At 43.0% G+C, this 26,484-nt stretch overlaps 1 protein-coding gene across 10 annotated transcripts in view; it reads left to right on the forward strand.

The window, feature by feature from the left end:
* limch1a (LIM and calponin homology domains 1a) overlaps nt 1-26,484 on the forward strand; it is a 169,631-nt gene that overhangs the window by 61,469 nt on the left and 81,678 nt on the right. For 8 of the 10 annotated variants that reach the window (XM_060916533.1, XM_060916536.1, XM_060916539.1 and 5 more), the window contains exons 2-9: nt 2,094-2,164; nt 6,769-6,838; nt 9,433-9,539; nt 17,766-17,807; nt 18,368-18,398; nt 18,541-18,651; nt 18,840-19,041; nt 23,540-23,756. In XM_060916533.1, the coding sequence (XP_060772516.1) occupies nt 2,094-2,164; nt 6,769-6,838; nt 9,433-9,539; nt 17,766-17,807; nt 18,368-18,398; nt 18,541-18,651; nt 18,840-19,041; nt 23,540-23,756 (851 nt within the window). Of the gene's footprint in view, nt 1-2,093; nt 2,165-4,356; nt 4,457-6,768; nt 6,839-9,432; nt 9,540-17,765; nt 17,808-18,367; nt 18,399-18,540; nt 18,652-18,839; nt 19,042-23,539; nt 23,757-26,484 lie in introns of all 10 variants that reach the window. The other 2 variants (XM_060916538.1, XM_060916534.1) reach the window with 2 other exon arrangements.

Genomic DNA, 26,484 nt, shown 5'->3' on the forward strand with positions numbered 1-26,484 from the left:
GTGTGTCTTCCTCAAAGGTCTATGCTTAAAGCAGAGGGGAAATAACTGGATAATTGAAAAGCACAAATTCTAGATCAGAATGCTTAATTCGGCTTTTTGTGATAAGTATACTGTTATAAAATACTTTATATATAAGTATTTTATACAGTACTGTGCAAAAGTCTCAGGCACATTTAAAGAAATGCTGTACTGTAGATCAAAAATGGCTTCAAAAATAATGAAATTAAATGTTTCAACTTTAAAAAAAATACTATAAACAGCAGTAAGCCATAATAAATGAAACAAAGTCAATATTTAGCGTGAGACGACCCTTTGCTTTAAAAAAAATAGTAGTCTCAGGTACAATGAGTGCAGTTTGATAAGGAAATGAGCTGTAGGTTTTACTGAGCATCTTCCAGAACCAGCCACAGTTCTTCTGGACACTTTGACTGTCACACTCGCTTCTTCATTTTGCACCAAAACCCAGTAGCCGTCATTATGTTTTCTTTTTTAATCTGAAAAGTCGTCTCTTATGGAATATGCTGCTAAGATACAAACATTTTTTTTTTCTGTAACATTTAATTTTGTGCTGGAAAACAAATATTTGGAACTCTAAAATGTTTTTGTCCTGACTCAATAATGTAGAAGTCAGAAAATAGAAATCTATCACAAAGTTTGTGTGAAAAAAGGGGGCCTAAGACTTTTGTACAGTAGTGTGTATGTGTGTATAATATATGTGTGTGTAAGTTTGTGAACCTTTTAGAATTTTCTATATTTCTGCATAAATATGACCTAAAACATCATCAGATTTTCACACAAGTCCTAAAAGTAGATAAAGAGAACCCAGTTAAACAAATGAGACAAAAAATATTATACTTGGTCATTTATTTCCGTCCCGGGTTTTAGCAACAGCCCTCGGCTCTCACTCCGGGAGAACTGGTGCAACTGAACTTACTTTCCTTTTCTTGTAGTTTTCTTTTCCTTTAATTGTTGGTACTGCACCCTCTTTCAATACGGGCTTATAGCCAACGCTCCTCAACAGATCAGAGGTCTCGTACGAGTCTTAAGTAAAATGTGCAGAGCAGAGGAGAGCCCACTTCGTAGGCACCCAATGTGCCCGTGAACTTCTCGTAAAATGCGTCCAAATCTTTGCAGTTTGAACATTCTTGGGCCATGAATGCAACGTAAATCTACCTTCTGTTGTGTTGCTGCACCCGCCAGCAACACATCTACGTGGCATGGCAATAAATTAGCTCAGAATGGAAGCTCGAAGTTGCAGTTAGCTCTGCGTTTTAGTATAGTGAAAATGGCGATGAGACCGATAGCCTTCCTGCGGTGACATCACAGATGTCAAGGTCATTCACTCAGACCGCTACCTATATGAATCATTTTAATTGTAAAAATTACTATATTAGATTTATTGTTAACGCTTAAAACTATTCCTGTGCCATTCTTGAAGTCTCAAGGCACTTATAAACAAAAAGTGAGGCCATGGTTCTGTGTATCTCCTTTAAGGTCTTTGTGAGGGTGTCCCCATAATGATAGTAATAAGATTGTGATGCGGTTTAGCTGGTTCTCATAAAGTACTAGAGTAAAAGATTTATTTGGGGTTTATTTTGTTACAAAGGTTCAGGTTTAGGTTAGGAGTTAAATGAAGATAATTGATTGTATGTTATGTAAGGAATAATATCTGACTAGATGTGCTGTTCCAGGAAAATAATCAACAACAGCTTGGTCTGATGTGGAGTTACTATTACCGCCCTGAAATGGATGATTTTCCAATAACACCATGTCCTGTGTTTTATTCCTCTTATGCTTCATTATTTGCCAATGATTACTTATTTTATTCAATAAAAGAGTGACATGATGCATATTTTAACTGTTTCGTTATATTTACTCGTGTGGAACATCTTTGAAACAAGTGAGTTCCTATCAGAATCATACATTCAACCGTGCTGTGGTATGAAAATCCATACGGGATTTAGTTATCATGGACATTTCATAATAACGTCATCCAAATAGTGAAAAAGAATGGATTGTTTGATTGATATATAAATGGAATTGTAAGAAACAATACAGCTTGGAGACAAATATTGTGTATTTCCATTTTGTAGGCAGTGACAGGGAGAACATTTGGTGAGAAGGATTTCAGAAGCAGCCTGGAGAATGGTATTCTACTTTGCGAGTGAGTCTTTTCATCAATACATACATACATGCATGTGTATATATATGATTTCCTTTAAAGCAATTGCTTTCTTTGATTGGAATAATACAAAGGTACACTGAATTAGAAATTGGACCAAACTTGGGTAGACAATTAACTTTTATGCATTATTTGGGTGAAAGTGATTTTTCTCAGTTCTTTCTAAGTGCATACATTGTTTTTTGCAATATCATGAGCATCATCAGTAACCTATGTCTATGATACCTACCAGCCTCACTGTTGCACAACAACAAACATCTTATCAAACATTTCATTTTTGAAACTGAGTTTCATTTTCCTTCCTTTTCCCTGACAATGCATTTTTCTAGATGGCAAATACAGACATAACAAGTGTTGCCAGGCAAAACAAACCTTGCCCGGTAGCACTTATGATGAATACGAAGGAAGATATCATGAAAAAAATAGGTACCCTATGGGTACATGTAACTACTGCTTATAAATAAAATTGTTTTCTGATACCATGTCTATACAGTAAATATAGCATATATATTTACTCTATGAGGCAGTAGCCACAAAAATGAAGTGTAATCCAAAAAATAACAATTTAAAAATCACAGAAGTAAAATATACCAAGTATATAATATATACAGTATAATATTTTATATTATTCTACTCTTACCTCTTACAGTTTTTGAAACTGAAACCTCTGAACCAAGGCTGACATACACACGCTGTCACCATGACCGAAACTCTTATTTCCCAGAAATGGCCTAGCGCTAGAGTTCAGTGGAGTGCACGTTCCCTCTGTAATAAGCATAAACATGTCTGAAAGCGATTTCTTTAGTCTAGTCCATTTATTTCGGATGGTGAACCAAATTGTATACACTAACCGGCCATTTTAATCGGAACACGTGTATGTGCATGCACAGTGCACGATTGTTACACTCTTACATTCTTACAGCACGATGACATAGTGGCTAGCGCCTCTATATGAGGCAGTAGCCACAACAAAAACGATTTTGACCTTTTTGGTGACCCTCAAAATGTTGGAGGTTCTATTTGAGACCAATGCCCATCTATCCTGAAAGTTTCATGAAGATTGGTCCAGCCATTTGCCCGTAATGTCATTAACAAAAAAACAAAGAAAACAATACCGCGCCCCCTGGTGGACTCCGTCCCGGGCGAGGTAATTAAAACCAATAGATTTTCATATGCTTTTAAATGTTGTTTTCTATTAAAGGAACAGTCCACCGTATTTCCATAATGAAATATGCTCTTATCTGAATTGAGACGAGCTGCTCCGTACCTCTCCGAGCTTTGCGCGACCTCCCAGTCAGTCAGACGCGGTCACTCCTGTTAGCAATGTAGCTAGGCTCAGTATAGCCAATGGTATTTTTTGGGGCTGTAGTTAGATGCGACCAAACTCTTCCGCGTTTTTCCTGTTTACATAGGTTTATATGACCAGTGATATGAAACAAGTTCAGTTACACAAATTGAAACGTAGCGATTTTCTATGCTATGGAAAGTCCGCACTATAATGACAGGCGTACTAACACCTTCTGCGCGCTTCGGCAGCGCATTGATACGGAGCTCAGATATCAATGCGCTGCCGAAGCGCACAGAAGGTGTTAGTACGCCTGTCATTATAGTGCGGACTTTCCATAGCATAGAAAATCGCTACGTTTCAATTTGTGTAACTGAACTTGTTTCATATCACTGGTCATATAAACCTATGTAAACAGGAAAAACGCGGAAGAGTTTGGTCGCATCTAACTACAGCCCCAAAAAATACCATTGGCCATACTGAGCCTAGCTACATTGCTAACAGGAGTGACAGCGCGTCTGACTGACTGGGAGGTCGCGCAAAGCTCGGAGAGGTACGGAGCAGCTCGTCTCAATTCAGATAAGAGCATATTTCATTATGGAAATACGGTGGACTGTTCCTTTAAAGAAATTGTAATAGCTTGAATGATGAAAATAGCATGGTGATTTTGTGTGTCTATTTCTCGATACTGTATGTATTGTGTATATGTATAATGATGCAGGTTAAGCCTCATCTTCACGTAGTTCTATTTCACCACCAGGGATAGTAAGAATCACTTGCATGTCTCATTGTGTGTGTGTGTGTATCTATCTACACACCTGCCAAGACCTTACAACAAAGTCATATATCAGTCCTGTGAAATCTATCCTATCTGCTGCGATTGCTTCAGATAATTCCCTTACAAGCTGGACAGCTGTGCAGTGTAACAAGGGGCACAGAGGGTGTGGCCCAGTTGTGTAAGACCAGAACATCAACCAGCTGGAATGAAGGTTGGTGCATTAAACTCTGAAGTTCTTCTTACTGGTTCTGAATTGTTGCCTTATGGGTGACACGGTGGTGTAAGTGGTTAGCATGGCTGCCTCACAGCAAGAAGGTTCTGGGTTCGAACCCAGCGGCTGGTGAGGGCCTTTCTGTGTGGAGTTTGCATGTTGTCTGCGTGGGTTTCCTCCAGGTGCTCTGGTTTCCCTCACAGTTCAAAGACATGCGGTTAGGTTAATATGGGATGGCCTTGGGCTGAGGTGCCCTTGAGCAAGGCACCTAACTCCCAACTGCTCCCCAGGCGCTGTTAGTGTGGCTGCCCACTGATCTGGGTATGTGTGTGTGCTCATTGCTCACGTGTGTGTGCATGTGTGTGTTCACTGCTTCAGATGGGTTAAATGCAGAGAGGAAATTTCACAAGTGTGTGATGAATAAAGTTGTGCTTTCTTTCTTTGGTGGTTTGCTCAGACAGTATTGTGATGGTCAGCTACATCAACCATCCATCCAGGATGAATTCAGTGAATTCATGAATGGACTCTGCCTTATAAAGAAGAGCTTTTCCAACTGATTCTTGCTACATTGCACAGTATTTAGAAACTAGGCCACAGAGATCTTTATGTGGCCCCATTTTTGCTGGTTTCCTCTACTGCTTTTGTTGGTGGTCACATCCTGGCAGCTTATTTCCTATACAGATCTGTTGTCCCAAATGGAGGGAAAGATTTTATACCCTTAACCCTGTTCACTTGTGCATGTGGGTTTGGTTTCTCAGATTGAATTGCCAACTGAGGTAACACTCCTGAATGCAGGAAACAGTGCTGAAGGCAAGAACCCCTAGTACAAGGGTCTTGGGCACCAATGTTTCCTGGGATTGGTGTATACCATCTGCTGCATCCTTGAATTGCCCTAATTCCAAAAAAGGGACTGTTAAACAGTAGCAAGAGCCCATTATGCTATAGGTGTGTGTATGGCACCTATCACAGTGCACCTCAGCAACCCCAGTGAAAGGGTTGAGGGACCTCGATTTGCCACTATTTCTTCAGACCTTGCTATGCCTGGTGTGCATGTCAGTACTACGGTACTATTTAGACTGATCTTCAGACCAACTGTTCAATTGTCACAAAGAAAGGTCCACAGGCTGGACCAATAGGTGGTGGACTCCCAGTGCTGTGAGTGCTCTGGTCATCTCTTAACAAGTTTTAGGTTAGTCACAAGGTAAGTCCTGTTGCTCATGACATTGTTGGCATACATTATCCAACTGATCCTTACTGCCCGTGGGTTCCTTGTCATTCAGAAAAGAACGCTGTTTGAGTGTAATATTCATTGCAAAAGCTGTCATCTGTCACTATGTGAATGTTGAAAGGTCTTGGCAATTCTTGTTGAACCATAGGTAACTATTGATTTGTTGCAACATGGTGTATAATGATGTTATAGGTTATACTTTAACAACAACATACGTATAGTCAGCAACCTTTGTTTGCCTTCCATTCTTTGCATTGATTCACTCTAAAAGCTAAAACAGACATACACCACACATCATCTACTTATGAATTTTTGATCATGTGTATAAATCAGTTTATTCTATCCACAGTCACTGGATATGAGCAATTGCGCACTCTGATTGGCTACTCTACTACTAGGATATCAGCTCATATACCATGAGTAGAGAAAAACAAAATGGTGGAGCGCATCAAGTCAGATATATCACTTTGTTATCAAGTATTTAAAAGAAACAGAAATAGCTGAAAGAATATAGTGTGTCATCCCCCCCGTATCTCCTGTTCCACATTCCAGCCCAGTCAGTAGCGGTAATGCACCTTTCAGTTGGTTTGCCAACCTCCAAAAAAACCCTAAAAAAGAAGAAGAAAATGGCGGAATGTGTTGCTGAACCGAGGACGAAATAAAAACTGTACTTGAAAACAGAACCCCAGAAAATACTACAAAAAAAAACCTATGGAATGAAAGTATTTAATGGTAAGAACATATCTATTTTATTTTTCAATAATTATGTTGTAGCATTTTCCACAAATTTCTACTGTCATTTCACTGGTTTGTTTACATTCTAAGCGGAAATTATTTTGTCAGATGCTTTGTATAAAATTTGTATTTATGGAATTTGCAAAAAATAAAAATGCTCCATTTCTCAAAATCCAGTGAATATGGATAGAATAAAACCGTTATTCCACTCAGTCTCACCGTACATGTCTTGTATCTGACTCGGTACTACATGCCTCATCAGCTATCAGCTCATGTACGAAACAATGTCATGGAATTTATGGAGTTCATTATTTTTGATTTTTAATGATGAAATGCTCATCAATTGTAGGTTGCTGAGTTCCATCAAACCAGGACTTGTAAAGAAGATTAACAGACTGCCAACCCCCATTGCAGGACTGGTGAGTAGAAACTAGGGATGCATTGATACCCACTCATTGTACAACCCCGATTCCAAAAAAGTTGGGACAAAGTACAAATTGTAAATAAAAATGGAATGCAATGATGTGGAAGTTTCAAAATTGCATATTTTATTCAGAATAGAACATAGATGACATATCAAATGTTTAAACTGAGAAAATGTATCATTTAAAGAGAAAAATTCGGTGATTTTAAATTTCATGACAACAACACATCTCAAAAAAGTTGGGACAAGGCCATGTTTACCACTGTGAGACATTCCCTTTTCTCTTTACAACAGTCTGTAAACATCTGGGGACTGAGGAGACAAGTTGTTCAAGTTTAGGGATAGGAATGTTAACCCATTCTTGTCTAATGTAGGATTCTAGTTGCTCAACTGTCTTAGGTCTTTTTTGTCATATCTTCCGTTTTATGATGCGCCAAATGTTTTCTATGGGTGAAAGATCTGGACTGCAGGCTGGCCAGTTCAGTACCCGGACCCTTCTTCTACACAGCCATGATGCTGTAATTGATGCAGTATGACAATGACAATGCAGTTTGGCATTGTCATGTTGGAAAATGCAAGGTCTTCCCTGAAAGAGACGTCGTCTGGATGGGAGCATATGTTGCTCTAGAACCTGGATATACCTTTCAGCATTGATGGTGTCTTTCTAGATGTGTAAGCTGCCCATGCCACACGCACTAATGCAACCCCACACCATCAGAGATGCAGGCTTCTGAACTGAGCACTGATAACAACTTGGGTCGTCCTTCTCCTCTTTAGTCCGAATGACATGGCGTCCCTGATTTCCATAAAGAACTTCAAATTTTGATTCGTCTGACCACAGAACAGTTTTCCACTTTGCCACAGTTCATTTTAAATGAGCCTTGGCCCAGAGAAGACGTCTGCGCTTCTGGATCATGTTTAGATACGGCTTCTTCTTTGAACTATAGAGTTTTAGCTGGCAACGTCGGATGGCACGGTGAATTGTGTTCACAGATAATGTTCTCTGGAAATATTCCTGAGCCCATTTTGTGATTTCCAATACAGAAACATGCCTGTATGTGATGCAGTGCCGTCTAAGGGCCCGAAGATCACGGGCACCCAGTATGGTTTTCCGGCCTTGACCCTTACGCACAGAGATTCTTCCAGATTCTCTGAATCTTTTGATGATATTATGCACTGTAGATGATGATATGTTCAAACTCTTTGCAATTTTACACTGTCGAACTCCTTTCTGATATTGCTCCACTATTTGTCGGTGCAGAATTAGGGGGATTGGTGATCCTCTTCCCATCTTTACTTCTGAGAGCCGCTGCCACTCCAAGATGCTCTTTTTATAGCCAGTCATGTTAGTGACCTATTGCCAGTTGACCTAATGAGTTGCAATTTGGTCCTCCAGCTGTTCCTTCTTTTTGTACCTTTAACTTTTCCAGCCTCTTATTGCCCCGTCCCAACTTTTTTGAGATGTGTTGCTGTCATGAAATTTCAAATGAGCCAATATTTGGCATGAAATTTCAAAATGTCTCACTTTCGACATTTGATATGTTGACTATGTTCTATTGTGAATACAATATCAGTTTTTGAGATTTGTAAATTATTGCATTCCGTTTTTATTTACAATTTGTACTTTGTCCCAACTTTTTTGGAATTGGGGTTGTACTATGTGCAGACAGTCTAGCATACAGTGCAGTACTGTATGCTATACATCTTTCTGCACCATAAAACTCAGCATGATGATTTCACTGCTAGCTGCACACAGCAGTAACTAATACTGCAGCAATATTGGTGAGAAGAATAGCTACAAACAGCAGAGGCAACACTATGGGAGTGAATATGACACCGCTTACCCAGTCTGTTGTTCCAGACAATCAGCCACAATCGTTCCTTGAATCAAAATCAGGGATTCAGTGAAACCAATAAAATGTTCTTTGAATGTATGAAATCTCATCTCATTATCTCTAGCCGCTTTATCCTTCTACAGGGTCGCAGGCAAGCTGGAGCCTATCCCAGCTGACTACGGGCGAAAGGCGGGGTACACCCTGGACAAGTCGCCAGGTCATCACAGGGCTGACACATAGACACAGACAACCATTCACACTCACTTTAGAGTCACCAGTTAACCTAACCTGCATGTCTTTGGACTGTGGGGGAAACCGGAGCACCCGGAGGAAACCCACGCGGACACGGGGAGAACATGCAAACTCCACACAGAAAGGCCCTCGCCGGCCCCGGGGCTCGAACCCAGGACCTTCTTGCTGTGAGGCGACAGCGCTAACCACTACACCACTGTGCCGCCCAATGTATGAAATATTTTCAGCAATATTTTGGGACAATATCAGTAATAATCTTGAAAAACTCTTAAGAATTAATGCCTTGTAATAGCAATCATGAAGAGGTCTTACATTTCTAAAGCTGTTGTCAAGCTGTTATTCATTGTCCCACTGTCTCATGTCATGTTTTTATGGTTTTATGGTTTTTGTTTTTTTTTTCAATTACAGCTGGTGGATCCTGGTGTGTATAAACTCTTTGTGATGCAGTGTATGATGGCCTGGTGTAAGCAATGTGTGTGTGTGTTGTATTTTGCTCTCGAAGGATAATCTCACCATGTTCCTGAGGGGATGTGAGGAGTTGGGACTAAAGGGATCACAACTGTTCGACCCAGGAGACCTGCAGGACATGTCTATACGCGCCAACCTAACGTACGCATCTGAGAGAGAGAGAGAGAGAGAGAGAGAGTGTGTGTGTGTGTGTGTGTGTGTGTGTGTGTGCGTGCGTGCGTGTGTGTGTGCAGGCGCGTGCGTGCGTGTGTGTGTGTCACAAACAGTGGTGACGGTGCTTCTGTAAGGAACAGTCTAAAGAACCAGCCCATGTTTTCACCAGTTTAATAATATTATCAATGTAATAACTAAGATTACCAGTCAACTATTAATTTCATAGCAATCTCCAGCAAAAAAATAAATAAAAATAAAAAATTAATCCTCAGACCACTGATGCACATTTGCAACAGTTAGCTATGATCATTCAACAATAATCTCTAAAAACACTTTTGAACTTATGCCTTATTTTAATGGCAATCATGACAATAAAGTCAGTTGCTCAAGCTGTTGCCATGGTGATGAAATTCCTTCCTATTCCTTTCTTTGCTGTGTGTGTGTGTGTGTGTGTGTGTGTGTGTGTGTGTGAATAAAACAAACCTGATCCGACCCTGAAACAAATCTGGCTTAAAATATCACAGAATTATTCGTAGTGTGATGTAAAGTAGCTGGTGTGAAGTTGCTAAAACAACAGTGAATAGCAAGCTACTGTACTTCGCAAAGCACATATAGAAATTGCGATTACTTCAGTATTGTGGAAATACTTCATGCTAAATAAAGAGCAAAGCAAAAAGGCATAAATTTAGGTCATATCAATGACCATGTGTTTCTTCTTATGGGGTAGTTGAATGGCTGAACAATTTCAGGTGCTATTCCAGTGTAATTCTATGGTTGGTGCTGTATTTTTATTATTCTGAAATATAACTCCAAAGTTAGTGATGGTCTGAAGCTTTGAAATCACAGGGAGACGTTGCTAGTACAGTTACAATGGCATTTAATAAGAAAAAAAAGAAATTCAAGGGTTTCAAACATAAGCAGACCTGATAACTTTTATACATTTTGCAAAGAAACTTGTTTGAATTCTCCAGGGTTAACTGACAACCTGGATGGCCTGCACCCTTTTCTTCACCATCTCACATTAATCAAATTTCCTTTCAATTTTAAATTGTTTGAAAGATGCGCCCTTGCTTTCTGTCAAGGTGAATGGAAAATGTTTATTAATGTGAAACAAAATCTATCAATGTACAGTGTACCTGACTTGGATAAAATTAGATAACTAGAAACATACTTGGTAGAGTGCATACCTCCACCAAGCCACATATTACTTAACCCTACGATAATAGTAAAGCTGTCAACAAATTTCATCCAAATCCATTCACTACATTTTGAGTTACCTTGGGAGCAGACAAAAAAATAAAATCCTGGATCCACGTACATATCTGGATTTGCATCAAAATCTAATGAATTGTTCCTTGGCTCATGGCTCACTTTTCCACCGAATTTCATCCAAATTACATTACATTACATTACATGGCATTTAGCAAACACTCTTATCCAGAGCGACATGCAACGAGTGCAGAAGTCAAGTACACAAAGTGCTGAACTTCAAGACAAGAAAATTCTAGTGCCAATTGAACAAGTGGCAGCAATACCCAGTGTAATATGCTGTTGAAATCCCAATACTCAAACAGCCAAGAAAACCAACCAACCATATAAAGTATAACTAAAAAACTCAAAACGGCTAACCCCAGGCTAGACCGTACACAGTCAAGACTGAAATGCAGGGGGCAGGGAAGAAGGGGAGAGGTGCAGCCTGGAGAGGTGAGTTTTCAGTCTGCACTTGAAGGTGGTCAGGGAGTCAGCAGTTCTGACCTCAACGGGAAGGCCATTCCACCAATGGGGAACCAGGACAGACAATAGTCTTGAGTGGGCTGGGCAGGAGCAGAGAGGAGGAGGGGCCAGGGGACCAGTGGTATGGAGCATAGGGATCTGGCTGGTGTGTAGGGGCGGAACAGACTCTGGAGCTATGCTGGCCCTAACCCCTTGAGACCCTGTTAAGCTACTACCAATGTCTTAAATTTGATGCAAGCTGCAATAGGTAACCAGTGCAGGTCGGCAAGCAGAGGGGTGACATGGGATGAATGAGGGAGGTTGTAGACCAGGTGAGCTGCAGCATTCTGGATGAGCTGCAGGGGTCTGATGGCAGAAGCTGGAAGGCCAGCAAGGAGAGAGTTGCAGTAGTCCAAGCGGGAGAGGATCAGCGCTTGGACCAGGAGCTGAGTAGAGTAGGTGGTAAGAAAAGGGCGGCTCCCTCGGATGGTGTAGAGGAGGAATCTACACATTTGGGTCACTGCAGTGATGTTTGCTGAGGAGGAGAGTTTGTCATTGAAGATAACCCCTAGGTTCTTCACACTAGGTGATGGAGACCTAGAGATGTCCCCCATGGAGATGACAATGTCCAGGGGTGGAGAGGATGGAGCAGGAATGTAGATTACTTCTGTCTTGCCTGGGTTGAGCTTCAGGTGATGGTTGTCCATCCAGCTCTGGATGTCATGCAGACAAGCAGAGATGCAAGCAGAGATCTTTGTGTCAGAAGGAGGAAAAGAGAGAAACAGTTGGGTGTCATCAGTGGTAGGATAGACCATGAGCAGAGATAATTGGCCCAAGAGACTGGGTGTAGAGGGAGCAGAGAAGTGGACCAAGGACTGAACCTTGAGGGACACTGGTGGTAAGTGGGCGTGGTGCTGATACAGTACCAGACCAGGTAACCTGGAAGGAGCAACCAGAGATGTAGGACTTGAACCAGTCTAGGGCTGTCCCACAGATCCCTAGAGCTGATAAGGATGACAGGAGGATGGAGTGATCAACAGTGTCAAGTGCAGCAGAGAGATCAAGGAGGATCAGGACTGAGGAGAGGGAGGCAGCACATGCTGCATGGAGTGCCTCACTGACTGAGAGACGTGCAGTCTCGGTTGAGTGTCTGGCTCGGAAGCTGGACTGGGTGAAGATCCAGGAGGTTGTTCAATGAGAGAAAAGAGGAGAGTTGGTTAGCAACAGCACGTTCAAGTGTCTTTGACAGGAAAGAGAGAAGAGAAACAGGGTAGTAGTTCTGGATGACAGAGGGGTATAAGGTGGATTTTTTTTTTCAGCAGAGGGGTGATATGGGCCCATTTGACGCTGGAGGGGAAAGTATCTGGAGGATAAGGAGGAGTTGATGAGGGAGGTGATAAATGGGAGGGTGTCAGGAGTGATGGTCTGGAGGAGAGATGAGGGGATAGGGTCAAGGGCACAGGTGGTCAGATGGTGAGAGAGCAGGAGCTGGGAGACATCAGAAGTGGAAAGAGGGGGAAAAGCAGAGAGCAAGGGGGAAGAGACAGGGAGGGTTGGGAGGAGGTGGGAGGGTGAGGCAGGCATGGTGAAGGAGCTGTGGATGGCCATGATCTCCTCAAAAAAGACTGTGAAGTCCTCTGCAGTGATGGAGGACTGAGGTGCAGGAGAGTTGGAGGAGAGAAAACAGAAAACAGTAGATGAGGGTTGGAGATGGAGGTGTGAATTTTGGAGTGATAAAACTTCATCTTGGCTGATTTAAGTGAGGCTGAGAACTCAGCAAGGAGGGACTGGTAGCAGGAAAGGTCAGCAGGGGCCCTGGATTTTCTCCACTTCCTCTCTGCTGTATGGATACCAATTCTGTAGGAGCGAAATGTTTCGGACATCCAGGGACTAGGAGGCGAAGATCTTGCTGGCCTGGAGACAAGAGGAGATAATGTGTTCCATGATGAGGACAGAGAGGAGAGTAGGGAGGATGCAGCAGATTCAGTGGGAAGACTGGCAAAGGATTCAAGCAAGAGGGAGGGAGGCAGTGGCCAAGGAGGCAAGAGAGGAGGGAAGAGAGGGAGTGGAGGTTTCAACGGACTGTAACAGTGGGGGTAGGAGAGGGGATGATGGGTGGAGAGGAAGAGCAATGAAATGAAGTAGCAGTTAGACAGATGGAGAGGGGTAACTGTGGGATCTGAGGCAGAGCAGTTTTGGAGGAAGACCAGGTCTAGAAGGTTGCTAGCTTTATGGGTTGGAGGAGAGTTCAGCAGTGAGAGATCAAAGAAGTGGAGTAGGGGAAGGAAGGCAGCAGAGTGGGAGGCTTCTAGGTAGAGATTGAAGTCTCCCAGGAGTATCAGTGGGGTGCCATCTTCTGGGAAGGAGCTGAGTAGGATGTCCAGTTCATCAAAGAAACATCCCACAGGGCCAGGAGGGCGATAAACAACAGTGACAAAAAGGCTGACGGGAGAAGAGCCTGAAACAGAATGAAATTCAAAGGAGGAGATGGAGAGGTGGGAGAGTGGAAGAGGTGAGAACTTCCATGACTAAGAAATCAACAAACCAGTGCCACCACCACCACAACCAGATGGGTGAGGGGTGTGAGAGAAAGAGAAGGAGGTGGAGAGGGCTGCAGGTGTTGTGTTGTTATCAGGTGAAATCCAGGTCTCTGTCAGTACAAGGATATGGAGGGACAGAAGGGAGGCATGGGCAGAAATGAAGTCAGCCTTCCGTGTAGCAGACTGGCAGTTCCATAGTCCAGCAGTGATCCAGAAGGTGTCAGTGGAGGTAGCTGAAGGGTAGATGAGGTTGGAGAGGCAACGTCCTTGTGGAATGGAGTCACAACACATGATCAGCAGGTTATGGGAGATGTAAGCTGTGTTCACATATATACCGGTACGATAGTGGTATAACTGTATCGATACAAAGGATACCGGTACAGTTTAGTGCCTGTCCACACTAGCGAGAAATGTTTGCGGTTTTCTTTCACGGTAGTTGAAATGCGCGTGCGCAAAATGTTTCCGTGGTTACCGAGTAACTTCCTTCTGAGAATATGGCGGATGAAACAACGTGTGTGTGCTTTTTGTTGTCAATGTACAGTCTGTATTTCTGGTGGTCATTTATTCAGTCGAATTGTATAAAACGCGCGAGGCAGTTGAGAAAGAAACAAATAAAATGAATCTCCGTTCTTCACTGTACCCCTCAACTGTTCCTGGCATCGCTCGTCTCCCCAAAGCTCCAACAAACACATAACTTCGTCTTTGCTCCATGTTGCTCCACGGTCATTTTGAGCCATTTTGACGTTTTATTTACAGCTGGAAAGCACGTGCGTATTGTATTGTATGAATAACCCGGAAGAAGTTGGAACGGTTCATTGCGCATGCGCATTATATTTGTATCGATACAGAACCGCTTCATCTGTCCACACTACAGCGAAGCGCTACAGTACCGATACTGTACCGGTACGAAACCCATACATTTGTGGGTTTCGTACCGATACAGTTATACCGCTACAGTACCGGTATTGAGGTATTTCACCTGACGTCACAGGGTCACGTGACGCCCCGGTGTCCACCATTTTGGACGGCAAGCTAGCTAATGTCAACAACAGTAGCTAGTATGTTACTGTAGCAATATTTACGTTCAGTCATTTGGATGACTGTTAAAACCTTTCAGTCTCAAGTTTTTCCTTTACTGTATTTACTAGTTTACTGAGCGAGCGCGCGATGGCTCCCGGCTCGGCCGCCGAGCGCGCGATGGCTCCCGGCTCGGCCGCCGAGCGCGCGATGGCTCCCGGCTCGGCCGCCGAGCGCGCGATGGCTCCCGGCTCGGCCGCCGAGCGCGCGATGGCTCCCGGCTCGGCCGCCGAGCGCGCGATGGCTCCCGGCTCGGCAGGAGAGCGCGCGATGGCTCCCGGCTCGGCAGGAGAGCGCGCGATGGCTCCCGGCTCGGCAGGAGAGCGCGCGATGGCTCCCGGCTCGGCCGGAGAGCGCGCGATGGCTCCCGGCTCGGCAGGAGAGCGCGCGATGGCTCCCGGCTCGGCCGGAGAGCGCGCGATGGCTCCCGGCTCGGCAGGAGAGCGCGCGATGGCTCCCGGCTCGGCCGCCGAGCGCGCGATGGCTCCCGGCTCGGCAGGAGAGCGCGCGATGGCTCCCGGCTCGGCCGCCGAGCGCGCGATGGCTCCCGGCTCGGCCGCCGAGCGCGCTAGCTCAGTAAACTAGTAAATCCAGTAAAGGAAAAACTTGAGACTGAAAGGTTTTAACAGTCATCCAAATGACTGAACGTAAACATTGCTACAGTAACATACTAGCTACGATGTTGTTGACATTAGCTAGTGCTAACAGCTAGTTGCTAATACACTGCTACAACTACACCGACCCTAATAATACAGTTCTTGGTCATTGCCTGGTAACAGCAAATTTATAACGGGCCATGTCTCAACAGACTAAGAAGTTATTTCAATGCCATTTAATAACATTTTGTTTATCCTGAGGACCGAATGTAAATGAAAATGTGAACAAACCTTAGCTGTAATAAGATGGCGACCACCGGCTCCAGGGACGACCCGCTGATGTAGGCATGTTACCCAGCCTGACACAAAATATTTGTAGGCATCCAAACTCTTATACGCTTTCAGATCAATACCTGTGTATGGCGATGGGTTTTTAACGACATAGGTATACAGATCCTGTGGGCCGAAGTCAGGTAAAGACGAGGGCTTCGTGTACTTCCGTACGTCAGTGAACAATCCTGGTGGAAGCAGGTAAACGTCGTTCTCTAAGCCTGCTAACCTCAATTTTTGCAAATACCTCTCCCTCTGCTCGCCCTGTAAATGCCCTACGTCGCTGGATAGTGAAGGTGTTTTCTGCATCTCGCTCCTTTTTCTTTTATGTTTTTCGTTTGTCGCCTTCCTCGCATTCAAACTGATTCGAGCCGTGCCGTCCAAAATGGCAGCATCACATGACTTGGTCACGTGAGTGAAATACCTCAATAGTTGCTAGTGTGGACAGGTGTTGCGGTACGAAAGTAGTATCGTATCGGTACAAAATCCCTAGTGTGGACAGGGTAGTAGGAGAGGGGGAAAGCTTGAAACCATGCTAAAAGAAAAGCTAATTAGCAAGTGAAAAACAGTTGATTGCTTGAGCAATCAAAACTGATGGGCGAATCCCATCTAGTAGCAAACCAGATGTAAACACAAGGTAAGCAAGGAGTAGCACGCACCTAACAAGCAGCAGATAAGCAGAGTATTCAACAGGTACAAGCAGCAGAAAAAACACACAATATTTTCAATCACAAAAAACAATTGGCAAAACACAGAAAGCTTAGCTTGCTCTAGAAGTTAGCCGAAGCTCCAGTAGCCAATAACAAATGCACTCAACTAATCTGCGAATGCACTCATGCAAATGCACACGTGCAATGCAAAACGAATTCACTACGAATGCACGCAACAACGAATGCACTCAACGAATGCACTCAAGTCAAATCTGTTCACTACTTTTTGAGTTATGTTGGGAACACACAAACAAACAAACTGAGGCGAAAACATTAACCTCCTCCAACACAGTTGGTAGAGATAAATATGTAGTTAAGATCAATTAACTCAACTGATCATGAATGCCACTGCAAAATTTTGGTGGAATGTAATCAAGAACTGCACATTTTTTGACGAAAGAGACAAAAAGATTAAATAAACCTTAAATAGGCCAAAGAATAAAATGGTACATGGTACAAATAATTTTAGTAGTTCTGAGAATTAGAAAGATGTTTAAACCAAAAATTTATTTCAGAAGTGAATCATAAAATAAATCTTTTGCAGAACTGAAGGTCAAATATTGATTCTAAACACTGATATGCAAGTCATGTAGGGTCATACTAAGGCCCTGTCCACACGGCAACGGATTCAGGTGAATCCGATACAATTGTTTATCGTTTCGGCCTGGCGTCCATACGGCACCGGCGTTTTGGGTGCCCCAAAACACAATCTTTTGAGAACGGGTTCCAGAGTGGAAAGATCTGGCAACGTTGCCGTTGCGAAGTCGTCTGGATGAGTAGAACGGATTTGTTTACGATGACGTCACAACCACATGACTGTGAGTGCTTCACGCCGGGTAGGAGTGTAACGAACTTGATGCGAGTTGTCAACAAATCCTATAACTTGGTTCATGAAACGCGCTTACAAAATATTTTCACTGTGAATATTTATTGTGTAATGGTGCAAAGTGAGAGAGAGAGAGAGAGAGAGAATAGCCCTTAGGGCAGAGTCAATCCTGCCAGCAAAAATAGGGAAAAAAGGAGCGATCTCACCTCTTCAGATGTTGGTTTAAGTCCTACAATACATTCCTCAAAAAGAGCGTAGAACAACAAATTAATCCATCAACGTGTAGCATTCAATTTATTCCGGACCATTAAAGACGCCGCCTTCCGCGTAGAATCATACGTCATCCTCGCCGCCATATTGGATGGGTCAAAGCGGAGAATAAAGATGCCTCATTCATGTGCTGCGTTTAACTGTACCAACAGGTTTACCGTCCAAACGAGATCACATGGGATTACCTTTTACAGGTGAGACTGGAAAAATACTTTTCATTGTATTTGGTCATTATAATGTAATTTCACGAACAGATTTTTCTGACTTTGTGGCTAATATGAAGTCTCGCGCATAATAGTTTATGCGCATGCGTCCTTACTTCTTCTATTGTTCTGGTGTCTCCGAAGGGACCGTCTTACAGCGTCCCTAGAGGTGTGGCATGTGTATTGCATCGTTTTCAGCAAGCATTGCGTTGCCATATGGACCTGATATTTTACTGATCGTTGCCCATGTGGACGCGATATTTTTTTAAATAACATCTCGTTGCCGTTGTCGTGTGGATGTAGCCTAAGACATAAGACTATTGCTGGTATTGAAAAAAATTATAGTGTGCCATCTCTAATGCACTGTGCTTTTCTCACAGCAATGTTTATATGAGAAGAAACAGTCTTTTGTTGTTGGATTTGTGCGTGCGTGCGTGTGTGTGTGTGTGTGTGTGTGTGTGTGTGTGTGTCGTGTGTGTGTGTGTGTGTGTGTGCAGTGTTTTACAGTGTCTGAGTATCTTATGCTAAAACTGAGCTTTACTGTCTTATAGGGATTCAGATTGCAGTCGGAAGCTGAAGAATGTAAGCACACTAGAGTTACATGCATGCATTCTGTATTTGGGTATTTTTTAGTGTATTTTCTTGTATGGTTGCTGTCCAAGCACTTTTATTTTATAATATGTGTGTGTCTGTGTGTCTTTTTGCATCTATTATGCCACTATAGGTGCTGATCACTATTTACTGGTTGGGCAAAGCTGTAAATGGTTATGCATCATATAGTGGTCCAACGCTTGACCTAAAAGAGTTTGAAGGCCTTTTGTCCATGATGAGGAAGGTAAAGAAAGACCTGATCAATGAGTCTGACTTTTGAAGCTCCATCACAGTAACAATCATTACAAATATGAATAACTTGTGAACCACGTTACCTACTATAAACATATAGACCATTCTCAGCAATATAGCAACTTTACAGACTGGCTTACATGAATGTTTATAATAATGTGATTCGGTGTTTGTGTGCAGGAGTGTGTGAATGAGGAGCCTGACTCCCCTAAGCGCAGTGTACGGGACAGCGGATGCGTGGACAATTGGGAGTCGGAACACTCTGATTCGTTGTCACCTCCGAGACATAGACGAGAGGATTCCTTTGACAGTCTGGACTCCTTCAGCTCTCAGTCACAGCCCACACCTTCTTCTGATACTGTGGTCCGTGCTAACAGTGATGGTGAGCCCCCCCCCCCCCCACACACACACACAAAATTACCTGTACTTTTGTCTAGTTTACATCACATGCTTTTGTTTCTGTTCTCGTCCTGTCTCCACCCTGTCCTGTTACTAGTGTGTTACCTGATTGTGTTCACCTGTTCCTTGTTTCACTTTTGATTGGTTCATCTATTTATACCCAACTGTTTCTTCGTTTCATTACGAAGTCTCATCATATGCTTCTGTGTCATTTGGTTCCGAAGCTTGATTTCCTGTTTCTTGGTTGTTGACGCTTGTGTATCGACATTTAATCATGGATAACTGCCCACTTGTGTTCTGACCCATTTTGACAATGATTTTCAGATGCACTGTAATAAAGCAAACGCTGAGTCAAGACACTTGGGGACATTATGTACAACAGATAACCAGCCAGTGTTTTCAGTATTCAAATAATAGTGCCTCAAACAGTTACCTGGATATTCAATTCCTAATATGACTACAGTACATTATGTGCTTTTATTGCCAGGATCACAAAAGAATGAAAACTGCATCTTTATCTTAAAAAAACAGTCACAAGTAGGCAATATTATAATAAAAGTTTATATTAATTTTGCATTTTTTTGGATTACTTTTTACAATCCCAAATCAAAAAAAGTTAGGATGGTATATTGAAGTTGAAATTAAACCTGAAAATTCTGATTTGTAAATCATCTTTGACCTGTATTACACTCAAAATAATACAACAACACATTATTTGATGTTTTACCTCATGATTTTTATTCATCTCATCTCATTATCTCAAGCCGCTTTATCCTTCTACAGGGTCGCAGGCAAGCTGGAGCCTATCCCAGCTGACTACGGGTGAAAGGCGGGGTACACCCTGGACAAGTCGCCAGGTCATCACAGGGCTGACACATAGACAACCATTCACACTCACACCTACAGTCAATTTAGAGTCACCAGTTAACCTAACCTGCATGCCTTTGGGGGAAACCGGAGCACCCGGAGGAAACCCACGCGGACACGGGGAGAACATGCAAACTCCACACAGAAAGGCTCTCACCGGCCCCGGGGCTCGAACCCAGGACCTTCTTGCTGTGAGGCGACAGCGCTAACCACTACACCACCGTGCCACCCATGATTTTTATTGTTTTTCAAAATTATTTCAATTTTGATTCTTGCAACACATTTCAAAAAAAGGTTGGGACAGTAAAGCATTTACCACTTTATAATGTTGCCATTCCTTCTCACAACACTTAAAAGATGTTTAGGGACTGAAGACACCAAGTGACAAAATATTTCAGGTATAATTTTGTCCCATTTTTCCTGCAAACAGGTCTTGAGTTGTGCAACATTATGGGGTCGGCGTTGTCATATTTTTTGTTTCAAAATTCACCACACATTCTCTACTGGGGACAGAGGAGCACACCCACAGCCATGCCTTTATAATGTGTGCAGAATGTGGTTTTGCGTTGTCTTGTTGAAAACTCTCTGGAAAAGATGTCGCCTTGAAGGCAGCATTTGATGCTCCAAAATCTCAGTTTACTTTTCTGCATTAATGCTCCATCACAGAAGTGTAACTTACCTTTGCCAAGGGCACTGACTCCATACCGTGATACATCCTGGCTTTGGGACTTGTTATTGGTAACAGTCTGGATAGGTCCTTTTCATCTATAGTCTGGACTAAACTGCGTCCATTCCTTCCAAAAAAGATATGGAATACTGATTCATCTGACCACAATACACATTTCCACTGTGTGACGGTCCATCCCAGATGCCTCCAAGCCCAGAGAAGTCGACAGCGCTTTTGGACACAGTTAACATAAGGCTTCATTTTTGCACAGTAAAGTTTTAACTGGTATTTGTACCTGTAACTCTGTATTATAGTGCTTGGCAAAGGTTTGCCAAAGTAATCCTAAGCCCATGTGGTTCTATCAGTGATAGATGAATAACAGTTCTTGATGCAGTGCCATCTGAGGGATCAGAGATCATGGGTGTTCAGATTAGGCTTGAGCCCTTGCCCTTTACACACCGAAATTCCTCCAGATTCCTTGAATTGTTTAATGATGAGATGCACCATAGAGGGTGAAATATCCAAAGTCCTTCCTATCTTTCTTTGAGGAACATTTGTTTTTAAACATTTCAATAATTTTCTCATGTATTGTTGACAAACTGGAGATCTTTAGCCCATCTTTGCTCCTCAACACTAGGCCTTTCCTGAATAGTGATTCTGAACCAAATCAGGATTACAGTCATCTGTTGACATCAGCTTTTTCAAATCACATCATTATTTAATTGTTTTATCTCATTACTAGCCCTAAATTGCCCCATCACAACTTTTTTTGGATTGTGTTCCAGGCCTGAAACACAGGAATGGATGTATATTAACAAATGAAGTTGAACAGAAAAAACATGAACTGTCTTGGGTTCCTACTGTCTGCAATGAAATACAAGTCAAAGCCAATTTAGAAATCGCTGCTTTCTTTTGCTTTCTTTTTTTATTTATTACTCGATAATAATCCAAAGTTATCTTATCATTGGTATTTTCCTTGGCTTATTATTTACAAAGGAAACACAGCACGCTGTGGGGCCGAATCCCAAGTGGCTTTCTTTGCATATGACTTCATGATCTTGTAGGATGTGCACAGTGTAATATTTGCATTTTCAAAAAGCAACAAGTGCCTTTTTAAAATTTGCTTAGATTTTAGCTTGTATACTTTGTTTATTTTATAATAATTGATCAGAAAATCAATATTTTAGGTAGCTATTTTAAAAACTATAAATGCACACACACACACACACACACACTGACTCACTATCATGTATTCTGACACCCGTTAAGTATTGTGAACATGTTAACATGCAACACACGCACAGTGAGAGCATGAGAGTGCAGCTGTCAGCGTTATCGCCAGACATTACACACCCAGCTGTGTGAGTGACGATTTGTCACAGAAGATGTGTGAGAAGATTCACATGTGTATACGCTCTGCATTAAAGGGCATATCACGGGTAAATTCAGGAGCAAGATCAATGTAATTCTCCTATTTTATATTAAACTTTGGTCAAATATCTGTAACATTCTGCATTCTCTGCAATTTTTTTACCTTGCGTAATACCAGAAAAATTCAGTTGAAATCAAGCCATTTGAGGCGAATTGGTCCGCCTCTGAAAAAACTTGGCATTTGGATTTCCTGGGAAACATTGATTTTCGTGACGTCATCTGTGGGACGCCTCCCTCTGAATCCTACGTCAGCGCTGGTTTGTTTATGAGAAAACGACCTGGTGGTTTTCTGCAAATTTCTTCAACGTTATCGCGTAATTATTAAAATGGTTAACAGATGTATCGTAGGAGGGTGTAGCAACACCAATCTTGATGGGATTAGTACTCATCGTTTTCCAAAAGACCGGACAATGAGAGAGAAATGGGAGCGCTTGGTCTACACAGGCTGTGCACTGAAACCGTGCAAAGCTCTCGCAGCCTGCTAGCGCTTCCGCAGATAACGTCACGATTCTGGCTCCAGACTCCCCTGGGATTTTTCCAGACGTGTTTTGTTATTTTATTTTTTTCTGCTGTAGACAGATGGCCTTGTGCAAAATTACCCTTCTGGATGAGTGTGTAAAGGGACATCTCATTATCTCTAGCCGCTTTATCCTGTTCTACAGGGTCGCAGGCAAGCTGGAGCCTATCCCAGCTGACTACGGGCAAAAGGCGGGGTACACCCTGGACAAGTTGCCAGGTCATCACAGGGCTGACACATAGACACAGACAACCATTCACACCTACGGTCAATTTAGAGTCACCAGTTAACCTAACCTGCATGTCTTTGGACTGTGGGGGAAACCGGAGCACCCGGAGGAAACCCACGCGACACTGGGAGAACATGCAAACTCCACACAGAAAGGTCCTCGCCGGCCACGGGGCTCGAACCCAGGACCTTCTTGCTGTGAGGCGACAGCGCTAACCAGTACACCACCGTGCCGCCTGTAAAGGGACATACTTTCATATAAAAAAAAGCCAAAGTTGGTCCAGAATATGCACTTTAAGGACCTTCCACTTTCACCACAATAACTAAAAAGGAAGCTTTTTGGCTTTTTTTTTTATATATGTGCAGCAGTTTTCCTCATGGGGACTAGCTAAATGTCTCCACACATCTCCGAACTGTCAGATATTCCTATTCTATTGGGGCCATTTGGTGCCCACCAAGATATAAAACATGCGCGCGCACGCGCGCACACACACACACACACACACACATGGTCATAACAGATGCCTCAGGCAGTCTGAATGGAGATGAGGCTGTACCAGTCTCAAATTGTTTTTGTGTTTTTGTTTCGTCTGGTGTGTTTCTTTCTTTCTGTTATGTCTCCTACTGGCTGCATTTTTGAACATACAAATTCATAAATGTGTGTGAGTGTGTGAAGTGTGACCATATTAACAAACAGTACTTTTATCATGTTTGAACAGAAATTAGATGAATTCATCACTGTCTTTCTCTCTCTCTCTCTCTCTCTCTCAGATTTGGAGGGAGATCACAGGAAGCTGCCAGATGTGCGAAAGGATGACATGTCCGCCCGCCGTGTCTCCTATAAAGAGCCCCGTGCTGTGCTGCCTTTTAACCAGTACCTCCCCAACAAGAGTAATCAAAGCACCTATGTGCCTGCTCAGCTGAAGAAGAGGAGGAGCGAACTTGAAGAAGAACAAAGGAGTGGCAGCAACTCCACGTCCCCCATTAGGTAACTCTGATAAACATTGATTTCTTTTTTGCAGGAAAAATGAAACGTCTCCCAAAGGTGCTGACTGCAAAGTCATCCAAATTTTCAATTTTTTTTATTGTGCATGGCATTTTCCTTTGTCCCCCAAGAACAATACGATGTGGAAAAGATATGATCATTTTGATGTCCTGAGGGTCGCTTTTCTCTGTGTTGGGACCGTTTTCCTCCCTCTTGAGGTAAACACTATGGCCCTATGGAAACAGCCAAATGCAAAGAGCTTGAACTAATTAGCATAACTATGGAACTGCATCACACCAAGATGGCAGCATGCGGAAAATACTGTGACTCTGCATCAACCTCTGAGAGTTTTGAGTTGCAGGGATGCAACTTGTGGTCAACATTCGCAAATAGATCCGTGAAACAAAAGACGAATATATTTTTTTCTCTCTTACTGCTTTTGTGTTCTCATTTCATTCTCTGGAAGATCAAAACATTGTGTATAACTCCATACTCGCGACCGTGGAGTCGAGCCCATGCATTCTGAGGCTAAGATAGCTAAGCGCTAGCTAGAATGATTTAGTTATCTGTCCAGAAAAATAACATCATCTAACCTTGCTCGATCTTGCAGTTGCACTCACTAGGCAGGCTTTCCTTTTCCACTGGCTTTTGTCTGACAGGAGAGCGGAATCCGCCATGTTTACACATGCGGACTTGTTTTGGTTAGACATGCCCCACGATGGTCACATGATATTGCTGCTCATTTGCTTTGGCAATTTTCAGAATCGTAAAATGCTTTTTATCTCAGCACAATAGTGACACATACAGTCAAGCCAGAAAGTCTGCACACCCCTTTCAAATTCTCCACGTTTTATTACGTTACAGACTTATTCTACAATAGATTGAGTTCATTTTTTACCTCAAACATCTACACACAATTGCCAATAATTGCAAAGTGAAAACAGGTTTTAAGAAAATATGCAATTTTATTTTACTGACAAAAATAGGTTATTTAGGGGTTACGTATCTGTACACACCCTTAGCCTAATACTTGGTTGATGCACCTTTGGCAGCAATTACAGCTTCAAGGAGTGGGCAGCACGGTGGTGTAGTGGTTAGCATGGTCGACTCACAGCAAGAAGGTTCTGGGTTCGAACCCAGCGGCCGGCGAGGGCCTTTCTGTGTGGAGTTTGCATGTTCTCCCAGTGTCTGTGTGGGTTTCCTCCAGGTGCTCCAGTTTCCCCCACAGTCCAAAGACATGTGGTTAGGTTAATATGGGACAACCTTGGGCTGAGGTGCTCTTGAGTGAAGCACCTAACTCCCAACTGCTCCCTGGGCACTGTTAGCATGGCTGCCAACTGCTCTGGGTATGTGTGTGTGCTCATTGCTCACATGTGTGTATGTGTGTATGTGTGTGTTTACTGCTTCAGATGGGTTAAATGCAGAGAGGAAATTTTACAGGTGTGTGATGAATAAAGTTGTGCTTTCTTTCTTGGGAAAGAAGCTACGAGCTTGGCACACTTGTTTCTGGACATTTTTGCCCATTCCTCTTGGCATATCCTTGTAAGCTCTGTCAGGTTGGATGGGGAGCATAGGTACACAGCCATTTTCAGCTCCTTCCATAGATGTTCAATTGGATTCAGGTCTGGGCTCTGGCTGGGCCACTCAAGGTCATTCACAGACTTTCTCCGAAGCCACTCCTTTGTTCTCTTGGCTGTGTGCTTCGAGTCGTTGTCATGTTGGAAGGTAAACCTTCACCCCAGTCTGAGGTCCAGAGTGCTCTGGAGCAGGTTTTCTTCAAGGATCTCAGTGTACTTAGCTGCATTCATCTTTCCCTCTATCAGGACTAGTCGCCCCGTTCCCGCTGCTGAAAAACATCCCCACATCATGATGCTGCCACCACCATGCAGAGATGGCATTAGTCAGGTGATGAGCGGTGCCTGGTTTCCTCCATATGTGACACTTGCTATTCAGGCCAAAAAGTTCAATTTTGGTTTCATCAGACCAGAGAATCTTGTTTCTCATGGTTTGAGAGTCCTGTAGGTGCCTTTTGGCAAACTCCAAGCGGGCTGTCATGTGCCTTTTACTAAGAAGTGGCTTCCATCTGGCCACTGTACCATAAAGGCCTGATTTGTGAAGTGCTGCCTGGATGGTTGATCTTCTGAAACATTCTCCCATCTCCACAAGGATACGCTGGAGCTCTGTCAGAGTGACCCTCGGGTTCCTGCTCACCTCCCTGGCCAAGGCCTGTCTTCCTCGATCGCTCAGTTTGGCCGGGCAGCCAGGTCTAGAAAGATTCTCGGTGGTTCAAAACTTCTTCTATTTACAAATGATGGTGTCCACTGTGCTCTTTGGGACCTGTAAAGCTGCAGCAATTTTTCTGTACCCTTCTCCAGATCTATGCCTTGACACAATCCTGTTTCTGAGGTCTGCAGATAATTCCTTTGACCCCATGGCTTGGAGTTTGCTCTGACATGCACTGTCAACTGTGGGACCTTATATAGGCAGGTGTTGGCAATCCCCAATCATGTCCAATCAGTTGTATTTACTACAGGTGGACTCCAATTAAGTTGTAGAAACATCTCAAGCAGTATCAGTGGAAACAAAATGCACCTCAGCTCACTTTTGGGTTTCATATCAAAGGGTGTGTACACTTGTGTACATATGATATTTTACATTTTGATTTTTAATAAATTAGCACAAACGTCTAAAAACCTGCTTTCACTTTGTCATTATGGGCTATTTTGTGTAG

Source organism: Neoarius graeffei, chromosome 3, assembly GCF_027579695.1.
Source record: "Neoarius graeffei isolate fNeoGra1 chromosome 3, fNeoGra1.pri, whole genome shotgun sequence".
Classification (NCBI taxonomy): Eukaryota; Metazoa; Chordata; class Actinopteri; order Siluriformes; family Ariidae; genus Neoarius; species Neoarius graeffei.